Consider the following 14170-nt stretch of genomic DNA (forward strand, 5'->3'; position numbering starts at 1 on the left):
TTTTGAGCAGAGGGTGATTTATGCACAGATGGAACTCCAGCAGAAAAGCATTTCTCCGGACAGTGGATAGGATTTGCGGAAATGCGGAGATGTGGAAACATGAAAACATGGAGAAGCTAAATGAAATACAAGAGCGGGATTATCTGATGAGAGAGTGTTTTAATTGTACTTCATGCCATGCTCTCTGGCCTCATCCAAGGCATTCGTTTGATCTGAGGGGGCGACATTAATTACGTGGAAAACATTAATTACGTGGAAAATTAATACTCCAAGAGAAGGGTGGCTGAATAATCTCACAGTGCCGTTGAGTTGTATGAAGAGTCACTGCCGCCTGTGGATGGATTAGTTCAGATAGTTCATCAACATTTATTTTTTTATTTATCCTTTATTTTCCCAGGTGAGTCCCATTGAAATCTTACATCTTGTTTTCCCCTGGGGAAACCCCTGGGATCTCTTTTCCCCTGGGGAAACCCCTGGCATCTCTTTTCCCCTGGGATCTCTTTTCCCCTGGGGAAACCCCTGGGATCTCTTTTCCCCTGGGGGGAGCCCAGCGATCTCTTTTTCTGGGGAAAGCTCTGGACATCCTGGACATCCACCTCCACCTCAACATCCTCACTCTCCACCTCATGCTGGTGTGTGGTGAGCATTCTGGCGAATGATGGCCACTGTGCATCACCCAGGTGGTTGCCAGACCCCTTCACTGTCGATAGTCTTGGGTGCCTTGATAAAGTGCTATATAAATGCAAGTTGTTGTTGCTGATCCTGATCTAGCCTAGGCCCACAACAACAACAACACAAATACACAAACAAACATACATGCACACTCTGTAACATCCTAACAGAGAGTTAACCCACTATCAAATGCTCACTTGTACCTCTCCCACCCAAAACACACACGCATGAAAATGGTGAATCAGTGCAATGCCTGTTTAATTTTAACATGTTTTCTCTATGTTTTCCAACAATGCCTCTAAACAACACCAAGATTACCCTGACTGGATTAACCGAGTGTGTGTGTGTGTGTGTTTTGTGTGTGTGTGTGTGTATGTCAGAGAGAGAGAAACCGAGAAGGCAGCAGAGTTGTGTGCGTGCAATAGTACTCAAAGTTAATCAGAAAATGGAGAATCTATCATTTCATAACAGCTTCATAACATTTCATCAACATGATTTTATGTTCTGCACACTTTTAAGCGGTACAAAGCCTAAATTGTTGAGTTAGAAACAGCTTGTGTCTATGTGTCACAGTGTCACATAAGCGATAACTAAATCAGCTTTTTACCACCTCAAAAATATTGCCAAACTTAGAGGGCTGATGTCAAAAGATGATTTAGAAAAACTCATTCATCTCCAGCAGGGTTGATTACTGCAATGGACTTTTCACAGGCCCTCCTAAAAAGACTATCAAACAGCTTCAGGTGATACAAAATGCAGCAGCTAGGGTTCTCACAAAAACGAAAAGAACTGACCACATTACTCCAATTCTTAAGTCCCTGCACTGGCTTCCAGTAAGTCACAGAATTGACTTTAAAGCTCTACTGCTTGTTTATAAATCACTAAATGGAGCAGGACCTTAATACCTCTCAGACATGCTTCAGCACCTCCAGACCTCTCAGGTCTCAGGAGAAAGATAGATAGATAGATAGATAGATACTTTATTGATCCCCAAGGGTCTCAGTAGCATACAGACATCACACACAACATGCACTTACAGCAGAAATGGTAAACATAAGTATAAGTATAAACATATAACTAAAATTCACTGTACAATAAAGACAGTAGAAGATAAGACAGATAAGAAAACTAACAAAACGAAATACTAAATACACTATATAAATTAAATTTAAAAAGTCTAATGTGCTTGAGGGTGATCAAGCATAAGACGCTTGTAGTGACAGGGCCGGGACTGGTAAGGTGCTCAAGGGAGTGTGTCATGGTGAAGGTGCAAAAGGTAGTCCAACCAACCAACAAAAAAAACCTGTTAGTAAAACCTGCTGTTACTAAACATGGTGAAGCAGCTTTTAGCTGCTATGCGGCTCACCTCTGGAACCAACTTTCGGATGACATTAAAAAGGCCCCAACTGTAGCCAGTTTTAAATCTAGACTTAAGACCAAACTGTTCTCAGACGCTTTCTGCTAACTGCACTGAGTTATAAATTCTGAATCTGTCTTGAAATGTATTCTACCTTGTATCTTTTATTTTGTCTTTTTAATAATTCTGTTTTTAAATGATTTTACCTTGTGCGTTTTATGATTTAAAAACAATATATTATTATGATCTTTACCTTTTAAACTTTTCTTTCACTATTGGCCTTTTATGCTTTTATTTCTTATTACCGTTTGCTTTTGTTTATGTAAAGCACATTGAGCTCTGTGTATGCACTATATAAATAAACTTGACTTGACTTGTCAGCTAAATAAATTAATACATTTCATTTTATATCACTTCATAAATTAGAATAAAAAACAAATAGGAGCTACTGATGTAACATTATGACGTTGCATATAGCATGCAATGATGACTGACTGCTTTTAGGTGCTTGCTTGATTGTTGTCATTTTATGTAAGCATGACAACATGTTTGGATGAACAGGTCATGTTATAAAACAAGCGAAAAAATGTTCATAGCCTACTGATTGTAATGCGATGTAATCACACACACACACACACACACACACTTACGTAAAGATTTTCCAAGTGTGCATTTTAGTGTAGGCCTATTTAGGCCATCAGTGTATCATCGTGTTTATTTACATTCCCATATCAAACGGGATCAAAGATTATCTTTGCTTGCTGAATGATTGTTGATTCAGCGACATAAATTTGTATTTACAACTCCAACCCAAGGGTGGGCGGCAGTGATGTTTGAATGTTAAACGGGCTCTGCTTGCACCATGAGAGAAGTAGCCTAATGGATATTTTTTCACCCTTTTCCGCTTTCCGGTCGGCTCCCGCCCCGTTCCGCCATCATGAAGTTCTGAACAAAAAGCGGATGACATAGAATAGGGAAAAATATAAATGGTGTAGCCAGTCGGTCTGTGTCAGCAATCATTTAAAGGAATAACATAAGCGGAAATTATACATTTCAATTGCAATGGCAACAAATGCAACGTAGGATCGAGTTTAGTTTAATTTAGCGACCCGTTTCATATTGACAATCAGCTGATTATTAGGCTAGGCTCTTGACTGAAGAGCTAACAGCTATCCAGCTAGCAGGGAGGATTCCTTGTTCCAATAGGTTATGTCAGTCAGATCAATTGTGAGACACCGCAAACGATAGCTAACCAGTCGGCCAGTTAGCTAATCAGTTACCGGAGAAGACCGTCGTGCATTTCGAGGATGGAGTCCATATGAAAGACAATGCAACTTGTGTGCGTTGAATAAAAACGGGGAAGAAAGAACTAAATTTTCCTTGCCAGGCCAGTTAGCTAGCTGAAGCTAGCTACAGTGGATTCCATAAACCACGGTAGGGCACAGTCATAAATCATTTATTGCTTGACCAGATAAATGGTACCTAGCTTGCATGCAATCATGTTTTGCTCGTTATTATTTTGATACACATTTTGCATGCATTTCTGCATAAAGATGGTCTCATTGTAACTTTATGATTAATCTGCATTTTTGCTATCGTATGAAATGGCCCATTTGTCGTATGGCAAGAAAATGTAAGACAGTTAGCTAGCTTGCTGTTTGCGCTAGAGGTCTAGCAATCCAAACCGTCTAGAGATCCTCGCCAGCCTGTTAGCTAGCTAGCTCTTAATTGATCAGTGAAGTGGGAGCTAGCGCAGGCTATCAATTGCAGCCCGTCGACCTATATTTTTCATTCACGTAGCTAGCTTACCAGCTGTCAGATAGCCAGCTGGCTTGATCAAAGACTTATTTCTGATTTTAGCAACGACACCTTAAATATAGCGAGTTAGGTGTTGTGTGGGCACGCGCCATTCATTGCCATCGGTGTCGTTAAATAATTGTATAGCCTACATTAGACGTTTGTTGGTGGAGAAAACCTGTGTCGTATGTTACTTCTTCCCTTCCGTTCTCTGCTGACTTGACAGTCGGTCTGAGAATGATCTTATCGTATCGGAATTGTGATAATCTGAATATGAAAAAAATAAATACAAAAAGACCTTAAGTAGGTCACTGCACATTTTCTGTGGCACATATCCCAATGTGTGGTTTTCATAAAATCGTAACTTTATGATTATGGACACCACGTCTTTGATGTCCGATCTATGGTCATGCAAGATCGGAGGAAATGCAGAACAATCGACATGCTTGTATTGCTTCATACTGTATTAATAGCACTCAGTTATTCTTCCTCTTTATCCTTAATTTAGGCGAAAACGCGCAGTTCCTTTAAAGTTAACAAAATAGGGCCGTATTTGACGTGTCTTTTATTGTTTTGAAATTGGCCCTTTGTACACACCTCTCGACGAGGAGAGGAAAAGAAGAGATGGTATAGGGTGGCATTACAATTTTGCCCAATTTTCTACTTGTGTTCCAGGCTGACCAAATTCAGCCTAATCTGAAAGCTGGCGTATTCATTAGATTGTTTGGCAGGCTTGTTTGCTGGAGAGTAATTGTAGAATATGTGCTTAATTATGCATGCTACTTTTAAGTGCCACCCATCTAATGTAGTTTCAAAGGGCTACCCCATAGACTCAGTTTCACATGCTGCGGAGCCTTGTGGATTGTGGGTTCACACTATAGGCCTACTTGTGTTTGCGTTTGTAGCGTGTCTTGGCTGAGTGCGAGGCTGCTGTTCTTCACTAACTGCGTGTGATATGGGTCATAAAGTAGTAGGCTATCTGTAACTGGATGTTTTGATGTAGGCCTAACCCATATAAGTGTCTGGCTGTGGCCTCCTTTATACAGGTCTTGATTTGCAACATGGCACCACAAGAACTATCACATACAGTATGAGGTGTGTGTGTGTGTGTGTGTGTGTGTGTGTGTGTGTGTGTGTGTGCGCTTTCTCAGTAAGAGGCCGTGCAGTCAGCCATTTGCAATGTGTATGTATCATTGTGATGGTTGGCTGAGCCTGTGTGTGTGTGTCTGAGGAGAAAAGGGATGCTGTATTATGTGGGTTCAGTGGAGTGTGTCATAGCATGTGTTTATTGTTTGGTATGGAATTCATGTGCAGACATAGCCTGTGAAGCACTCTGCTGTGTGTGTGTGTGTGTGTGTGTGTTGTGACTTCAAACTATATCAGTATATTCCATGGTATTTTGGGTGACGATAATGATATAAGGTACAATATGAAAATAATAACATTCAAGATGCATCTTTTTTGCCAAGTCACATCAGCACACCTCTCAATAGCCATGCAGAAACAAATAGTCTTTATTTGTTTACTTTAAATAAACTTTATTTACAATCACTAAAATTCTAGTGAAAATGTAAATACCAAATACTAGCTTATATATCATGTTATACCAATGGCCATATCATGGGCCCTATATATCGCATATCTTGCCCTTGTATACGAATAAGGAGCAGCCTAGGTGCTTAAGTAGGTGTGTGCGTGTGCGTGTGTGTGTGTGTGTGTGTGCGTGTGCGTGCGTGCGTGTGTGTGTGTGTGTGTGTGTGCGTGTGCGTGTGCGTGTGCGTGTGCGTGTGCGTGTGCGTGCGCGTGCGCGTGTGCGTGCGCGTGCGCGTGCGCGTGCGCGTGTGTGTGCGCGTGCGCGTGTGTGTGTGCGCGTGTGTGTGTGTGTGCGTGTGTGTGTGTGTGTGCGTGCTGGCAGGGCTGTTCTGGTTAATGACATGGTCACAACAAGTCGCTGGAAAAGAGAGCTGATGGTTTCCTGTGCTCTAGTGTGAAATACGGAGGCAGGTATGCATGATGCCTGTGTGTGTGATGTGGAGGCAGACATGATACCTGTGTGTGTGTGTGTGTGTGTGTGTGTGTGTGTGTGTGTGTGTGTGTTGCCATATGAATGGTGGAATGTGTACTGTATGGATGCTCTATTTTCTGTGTTGTTTTGTTCTGTTCTGTAATGCAAACCAAGTGTTGTTTCCCTTGCTGGTGTACACGTGTGTCTGTGTGTGTCTGTGTGTGTGTGTGTCTGTGTGTGTGTCTCCGTGTGTGTGTATGTGTGTCTCCGTGTGTGTATGTGTGTCTCTGTGTGTGTGTGTGTGTGTGTGTGTCTCTGTGTGTGTGTGTGTCTCTGTGTGTGTGTGTCTCTGTGTGTGTGTGTCTCTGTGTGTGTGTGTGTGTGTGTGTGTGTGTGTGTGTGTGTCTCTGTGTGTGTGTGTCTCTGTGTGTGTGTGTCTCTGTGTGTGTGTGTCTCTGTGTGTGTGTGTGTGTGTGTGTGTGTGTGTGTGTGTGTGTGTGTCTCTCTCTCTCTCTGTATGTGTGTCTGTGTGTGTGTGTGATTTTTGCTTTGATCATGCCACCCTGTTGGTGGGCTGGCTGTGAGTGTGTGGTTAAGATGACGTGCGCTGTGTAGGCTATATGAGCACTGGATGGTGTGAGTGTGTGTGTGTGTGTGTCTGTCTGTGTATGAGTCTGGGGGTGAGTGACTGTATTTAATTAGTATCTTGCACTTGATGTGAACCATATTCTTTACAGAAGTGAGTACAATGAATAACAGTTAAATATACAAAATGACATATGCAAATACACAAGATGAATGACAAGTTTGCACAAAAGTTTGAAGCAAATGCTGTTAATCCCTTTTGAGAAAATACAGTGCGTCAAACCCCCTGGAAATTGGACTTCACTCGCACTGTGGGGCTTCTCATTTTGAAAAGGAGACAAACACATCATTCATAGGATTGATAGACCTGGTCTACATATGTACTACATAAGTACTACATATGATCAAAATCAAGGATTCGAGGGTTTTTTATTTGTATAATAAAATGTGAAGTGAAATAATATAGGCTAGGCTAATACTTAAAATACCCAATATATTTATTTGTAGGCCTGCCTAGATGTGTACATGGTTTCTTGGTGTTTTAAGCCCCCATGTAGTCTTCAAGGCAGCGCTGCCTGGAAGGTGCTAGGGTTAGGCATGGGTTAAGGTTAGGTTTTGGGTTAGGGGTAGGTTTAGGATTAGGTGGCAGCGCTGCCTGGAAGACAATGTTGTGGGCTTAAAACACCATCAAACGTTTACATGCCATTCATGAAGCATGTCTTTTTCTAGGCCTAATTGATTAACAGTTGAGTAGACATTATCTGAATGTTATTTGTATATTTCAGCTAAATCCTTTATGATTTCAGAACCACTGGTGAGGTTAAGCATGAGTAGGCTCAGACCATCACAAATACCCGGGGCCGAAAACAATTAGGCTACATTTTTAACACAAAACTATTAATACAATAGACAGATTTAGCTGGATTGTTTCATGGAAATTCATGACATGACCTGACCGATGAGTCTCTAGTTGAGTTGGTGTAGACTGACTCACCCATAGGATAGGTGTGTGTGGGGGTTGTGTTGTTTACATGGCTGTGTTTTCAAGTGCTTCTACCATGCAGTTAATCATCTGTTAATGAGTTTATGATGTGGGTTATTCAAGTTTGTGTGTTTCAAGGCACTGACCATGCCATTGAGCAGATTGGCTTTGTGTGTGTGTGTGTGTGTGCGTGTGTGTGTTTATTTGCGTGTGTGTGTTTATATGCGTATGTGTGTATGTGTGTGTGTTTATATGCGTATGTGTGTATGTGTGTGTGTTTATATGCGCCCACGTTTATATGTGCGTGTGCGTGTTTGTGTTATTGTGTGTTATGTTAACGCATGTGTGCGTGTGTGTGTTGTGCAGTTTAAGAGCAGACAGGCCCTCTGTGTGTGATATTTTTGGATATTCTATGTGTGTGTTTATTGTGCAGGTCATGCCACCGAGCAGGTTATTCTAACGTGTGTGTGTGTGTGTGTTTTTTTTCAGGCGCTGGCCATGCCGTCCAGTGTACGGGCAGGTAGCCTGAAGGATCCAGAGGTGGCGGAACTCTTCTTCAGGGAGGACCCCGAAAAATTCTTCTCTGACCTGCGCGAGATTGGCCATGGCAGCTTCGGGGCCGTCTACTTCGTAAGTGTGTGTGTGTGTGTGTGTGTGTGTGTGTGTCTGTGTCTCTGTCTCTGTCTCTGTCTCTGTCTCTGTCTCTGTCTCTGTCTCTGTCTCTGTCTCTGTCTCTGTCTCTGTCTCTGTCTCTGTCTCTGTCTCTGTCTCTGTCTCTGTCTGTGTGTGTGTGTGGGAGGGGGTTGACCTTTGTTTGATTTGTCGGTTTAGTAAGTAGCTAGTGTGTTTGGGGCAGGATGTCAGGCTTACCTTTGACCCCAAGAAATAGACCATAAAATAGAGCGGTAACACTTTATCTTTCTTTTGTCCTCTCCTCTCCTCTCTTCTGTCCTCCCCTTTTCTCCTTTCCTCTCCTCTCCTCTCCTCTCCTCTCCTCTCCTCTCCTCTCCTGTCTCCTTCAGGCCACGGACATCCGCAGCAATGAGGTGGTTGCCATCAAAAAGATGTCCTACAGTGGCAAACAATCCAACGAGGTAAGTGGACACACACACACACACACACACACACACACACACACACACACACACACACACACACACACACACACACACACACACTGTGAATTCTCTGATTCTCACTCGCTGACATTCGCACCCACATGCTCTTCTGAACACACACATAAGTGGCTCTTATGCAAGCACACACACACACACACACACACACAGATCCATCCACTGCGCACAGCTAAAAGTGACAAAACACACAGTTCATCCAGGTCAGATCATGGAACAATAGGCTGCTGAGGCAGAAGTGTGTGTGTGTGTGTGTGTGTGTTGTGTGTGTTGTGTGTGTGTGTGTCCCACTATTAGTTGTGAGAGATGGATGGCTATGTGTCTGCGCAACTCTGCTGTGCTGTGCATATCTCTTATGCAAGATTTCTAAACTTGTGTGTGTACTTTATGCAAGATCTAACTGTGTGTGTGTGTTTGTGTTCTGCAGAAATGGCAGGATATTATCAAAGAGGTGAAGTTCCTTCAGAAGCTGCGTCACCCCAACACTGTGGAGTACAGAGGATGCTACCTGCGGGAACACACTGCTTGGGTGAGTGTGTGCGTGTGTGTGGAGTACAGAGGATGCTATCTGCGAGAACACACCGCCTGTGTGTGTGTGTGTGTGTGTGTGTGTGTGTGCGTGCGTTCATTTTGTTGGATGCTGGATGGATGAAAACTGCATGTTGTTTTCATTTTATGTAATAATTGTAGGCAACCCTTTCAACATTATCTGACCCCCCCCCTCCCTCCCTCCCTCTCTCCCTCCCTCTCTCTCTCTCTTTCACTCTTTCTCAGCTGGTGATGGAGTATTGTCTGGGTTCAGCTTCCGATCTGCTGGAAGGTGAGTGTGTGTCTGATCGAGTGTGTGTGTGTGTGTCTGAGCGAGTGTGTGTGTGTGTCTGAGTGAGTGAGAGCATGTCTGAGTGTGTGCGTGTCTGAGTGTGTGCGTGTCTGAGTGAGTGCGTGTGTGTGTGTGTCTGATCGAGTGTGTGTCTGTGTGTGTGTGTCTGAGTGTGTGAGTGTGTGTCTGATCGAGTGTGTCCAAGTGTTATTCCCAGAACAGCAGCACCACGCATCACTAAGCCTCTTTATTCCTCCCTCTCCTCTCCTCTCTTCATCCTTCGCTCCCACACATCCTTTCTTCTCTTCTTCAGTTCACAAGAAGCCCCTGCAGGAAGTGGAAATAGCGGCCATTACCCATGGTGCATTGCAAGGCCTGGTGTACCTACACTCCCACAACATGATCCACAGGTAAAAACCTCACGCTTCCTTCTCCCTCTCTCTCCCTGCCCCCCCCCCTCTCTCTCTCCCTCCCCCCCTCTCTCTCTCTCCCTCCCCCCCCTCTCTCTCCCCCTCTCTCTCTCTCTCTCCCCCTCTCTCTCTCTCTCTCCCCCCCCCTCTCTCTCTCCTACTGTTTTCTTTGTCCTCTGTTCTCCCTCTATCTCTTCAGCTCTCCTTTCTGCCTCATCTCTATCTCTTCAGCTCTCTTTCTTTCTGTCCTGCCCCCCCTCTCTGCCTCATCCCTCTTTCTCTCTCTCTCTCTCCTGCTCTCCTCTCTGCCTCATCCCTCTTTCTCTCTCTCTCTCTCCTGCTCTCCTCTCTGCCTCATCCCTCTTTCTCTCTCTCTCTCTCCTGCTCTCCTCTCTTTCTCTCCCTCTTTCTCTCTCTCTCCTGCTCTCCTGTCTGCCTCTCATCTCTGCCTCTCATCTCTCCCTCCCCCTCTTTCTCTCTCTCTGGCCCTCTCTCTTTCTGTCCTGCTATCCTCTCTTCCTCTCATCTCTATATGTCACTGCAGCTTTTACACATCTCTGTGTGTGTGTGTGTGTGTGTGTGTGTGTGTGTGTGTGTGTGTGTGTGTGTGTGTGTGTGTGTGTGTGTGTGTGTGTGTGTGTGTGTGTGTGTGTGTGTGTGTGTGTGTGTGTGTGTGTGTGTGTGTGTGTGTGTGTGTGTGTGTGTGTCTCACCGGGTAAGCATGTATGCTGAGTATTCTGTGTTTGTTTGAGATTAACTTAGTTATGCATGTGTGTTGGATATTCTGTGTGCGTGTTGGATATTGTGTGAGTGCTAGTGAGTCATGCGGACAGAGTGGAGTCTAAGTGGCTGTGTCCTGACCCCAGTCAGAGCATAGACACACTGAGACTGGAGGATGAGGACGCTCTCTGAGCCGGACCCTGCACGCGGCCCACACCTGGCCCACACCTGCTGCGCTTCTGTTCCGCATGAGGACCACATCCTCTACTGCATACTGGATCAGAACATAGCTTGACCAGGACAAAATGTTACGCATTTAAACATACGCAAAACACCTAACCTGAGTTGAACACACACACGAACAGCAGAGTTCTGGTCTGTGACAGCAGACAGGAGTTTGAGTCCGTCTTGCAGAAAGGAGTTAAAGTCTGTGTCTACTGTCTAGCAGACAGGAGTTGAAGTCTGTGTCTACTGTCTAGCAGACAGGAGTTGAAGTCTGTGTCTAGCAGACAGGAGTTGAAGTCTGTGTCTAGACAGGAGTTTGAGTTTTAGACTGTTGCAGACAGCAGGAACTTGGATATGCAGCGCTAGCAAGGGGCAGCCGTGGCCTACTGGTTAGTGCTTCAGACTTGTAACCGGAGGGTTGCCAGTTCGAACCCCGACCAGTAGGCACGGCTGAAGTGTCCTTGAGCAAGGCACCTAACCCCTCACTGCTCCCCGAGCGCCGCTGTTGTAGCAGGCAGCTCACTGCGCCGGGATTAGTATGTGCTTCACCTCACTGTGTGCTGAGTGTGTGTCACTAATTCATGGATTGGGATAAATGCAGATAGAGACCAAATTTCCCTCACGGGATCAAAAGAGTATATGCTTACTTACTTACTTACTTACTTACTTACTTACTTAGCAGCTGTGATTAGCACACATGGGGCTTTATCAGGATGGCTAACATGGCGTCCTGTTTGTTGATATCCTCTGAGGTGAATGTAGCATAGCACATATATATATATATATATATATATATATATATATATATCAGGATGGCTAACATGGCGTCTGTTGATATCCTCTGAGGTGAATATAGCATAGTATATAAACTCATTATCAGGATGGCTAACATGGCGTCCTGTTTGTTGATATCCTCTGAGGTGAATATAGCATAGTATATAAACTCTTTATCAGGATGGCTAACATGGCGTCTGTTTGTTGATATTCTCTGAGGTGAGGGCAGAATCACAGAGTAGGGCAGGGGAAGATGGCCGGGGAACCCTTCATGGTTCCTCCTCATCAAATCTGGGAATCCTGAATGATTCCTCCTGAAAGCTGACCGGTTTCTCCTTCTGAAAGCTGACTGGTTCCTCCTTCTCTAAATATCCTGAGGTTCCTCAGCAAGATCTGCTGGGTTCCTCCTTCTCTAAGTATCCTGAGGTTCCTCAGCAAGATCTGCTGGGTTCCTCTTCGCTTCTCTAAGTATCCTGAGGTTCCTCAGCAAGATCTGCTGGGTTCCTCTTCGCTTCTCTAAGTATCCTGAGGTTCCTCAGCAAGATCTGCGGGGTTCCTCTTCGCTTCTCTAAGTATCCTGAGGTTCATCAGCAAGATCTGCTGGGTTCCTCCTAACTCATGTAGCTCTCATCACACAGTTGTCGTTCTGAAACTAGCAGCATACCATAGCAAACTTCTACTTACTCGTCTGTGTGTGTCTGTGTGTGTGTGTGTGTGTTTGTGTTTGTGCTTGTGTGTATGTTTGTGTGGGATCAGCCAGTTGTTTTGTGTTGCACTTCTGCTTGGTGGTGCTTGTGCTTGTGCCTAACTACTTTGTATTGATATATGGAACAATTGTCTTCCCTAATGCGTGTGTGTGTGTGTGTGTGTGTGTGTGTGTGTCATGTGTAGGGACGTGAAGGCCGGTAACATCCTCCTTACAGAGCCTGGTCAGGTCAAGCTGGGTGACTTTGGGTCTGCCTCCATTGTGGCCCCTGCCAACTCCTTCGTGGGAACCCCCTACTGGTGAGACCGCAGAACTGCACCATTCACTCACAGTCTCTGGGAAATGGGCATTTGCAGAGCACGTCCAACTGCACCGTGTTTCATATGGAGCTTCATGCGCATGCTTCACACTCATTTAGTTTGACACTGCCAACTGCTCACCTGTGTGTGTGTGTGTGTGTGTGTGTGTGTGTGTGTGTGTGTGTGTGTGTGTGTGTGTGTGTGTGTGTGTGTGTGTGTGTGTGTGTGTGTGTAGGATGGCTCCGGAGGTGATTCTGGCCATGGACGAGGGACAGTATGATGGCAAAGTGGATGTGTGGTCTCTGGGCATCACCGCCATAGAACTGGGTGAGTTACCTCTAACACACACACACACACACACACACACACACACCTACACACAAGCACACTTACACGCCTGCACACATGCATGTGCACGCTCACAAACAAATGGCCCATAGACATTCTCTAACACAGCGGTTCCCAAACTTTTTTCCCCGCGGACCACCTTCTTCATCCTGACTTGGCTCGCGTACCCCCACCATCCAACACATAAAAAAGTAACTCATTCTATTGACGCATTCCAGGCATCGTTGTTTAATTAGCCGGTAACATGATAACATAATCAAAATGTGCAACTGGTCTATGAGCTCTCACGTTAAAAAAAAAACAGTGTGGAGAACCACATTAGAATGGTTAGGTAGCATCTCACTGCAGACCACGCACTGTGGCTTTGGGCAGTCTGTCTCCCAATCCACGTGAAGCCTAGGGCTATATGCCTCATCATACTTTCGTTTTCTTCGCGCAGACTTTTCTGTCTCGTTCTTTCTTTTATCCCCCTGCGCTCCATCTCCACCTTCATTAGTCTGCCCCCCATCCCATTCCATCGTTACCTGTGTCCTGCTCTGTTTCTCTCGCTTCTCCTCTTTGATCGCTTTAATTAGGCCTTTTGGACAGTGTCCCTGTTTTCCATGTTTAGATAGATAGATAGATAGATAGATAGATAGATACTTTATTGATCCTCAAGGGGAAATTCAAAAGTTTACGCAGCCTTCTACCTAGCCTATACTTCAACAAAACTAACGCGCCAGATATTCTGGCTGCCTGTAGGAAATCACGTGTAGCCTATTGTGTGTAGCTTATTTTTTTATGAAAACATACCCTATTATAGAGTTTACAAATGATTTCCTTTAATTTCACGTTTCCATATCATTATAACCCGATTCGAAATTATGTATTATTTATGAATTAATTAGAGTATTAATTAATTAATCATTTTTAACTCCTTTCCGCCATTGCCCTTTTCATCTCGCGTACCCCCTAGTGGCAGCTCGCGTACCACAGTTTGGGAATCCCTGCTCTAACACACATATACATATACACATAAAACCCCAACACACATCTCTCTCTCTCTCTCTCTCTCTCTCTCTCTCTCTCTCTCACACTCACACTCACACTCACACTCACACTCACACTCACACTCACACTCACACTCACACTCACACTCACACTCACACTCACACTCACACTCACACTCACACCCCTGGCTGAAATGTCCTCTCCCTCTGTCCCTGTAGCTGAGCGTAAGCCGCCGCTGTTTAATATGAATGCTATGAGTGCCTTATACCACATCGCCCAGAACGAGAGCCCTGTCCTGCAGTCCAACCACTGGTGAGTCTGCTCTCCTCTCCTTTCTCCTCTCTCCT

General features: G+C 44.7%; 1 protein-coding gene across 2 annotated transcripts in view; it reads left to right on the top strand.

Annotated features, from left to right (window-relative positions):
• The first annotated feature begins 2930 nt into the window (after window positions 1-2930).
• taok2b (TAO kinase 2b) overlaps window positions 2931-14170 on the top strand; it is a 28705-nt gene continuing 17465 nt past the window's right edge. For both annotated transcript variants that reach the window (XM_076264795.1, XM_076264794.1), the window contains exons 1-9: window positions 2931-3463; window positions 7888-8028; window positions 8421-8492; window positions 8959-9060; window positions 9306-9351; window positions 9665-9761; window positions 12372-12485; window positions 12721-12812; window positions 14042-14135. In XM_076264795.1, coding sequence (XP_076120910.1) covers window positions 7897-8028; window positions 8421-8492; window positions 8959-9060; window positions 9306-9351; window positions 9665-9761; window positions 12372-12485; window positions 12721-12812; window positions 14042-14135 — 749 coding nt within the window. In that variant the 5' untranslated portion in view covers window positions 2931-3463; window positions 7888-7896. The remainder of the gene's footprint in view (window positions 3464-7887; window positions 8029-8420; window positions 8493-8958; window positions 9061-9305; window positions 9352-9664; window positions 9762-12371; window positions 12486-12720; window positions 12813-14041; window positions 14136-14170) is intronic.

This window comes from Alosa pseudoharengus, unplaced genomic scaffold (assembly GCF_046254945.1).
Source record: "Alosa pseudoharengus isolate Yale_2024_CS ecotype anadromous, Long Island Sound unplaced genomic scaffold, YU_APseudo_1.1 YU_APseudo_1.1_scf_4, whole genome shotgun sequence".
NCBI classification, from domain to species: domain Eukaryota; kingdom Metazoa; phylum Chordata; class Actinopteri; order Clupeiformes; family Clupeidae; genus Alosa; species Alosa pseudoharengus.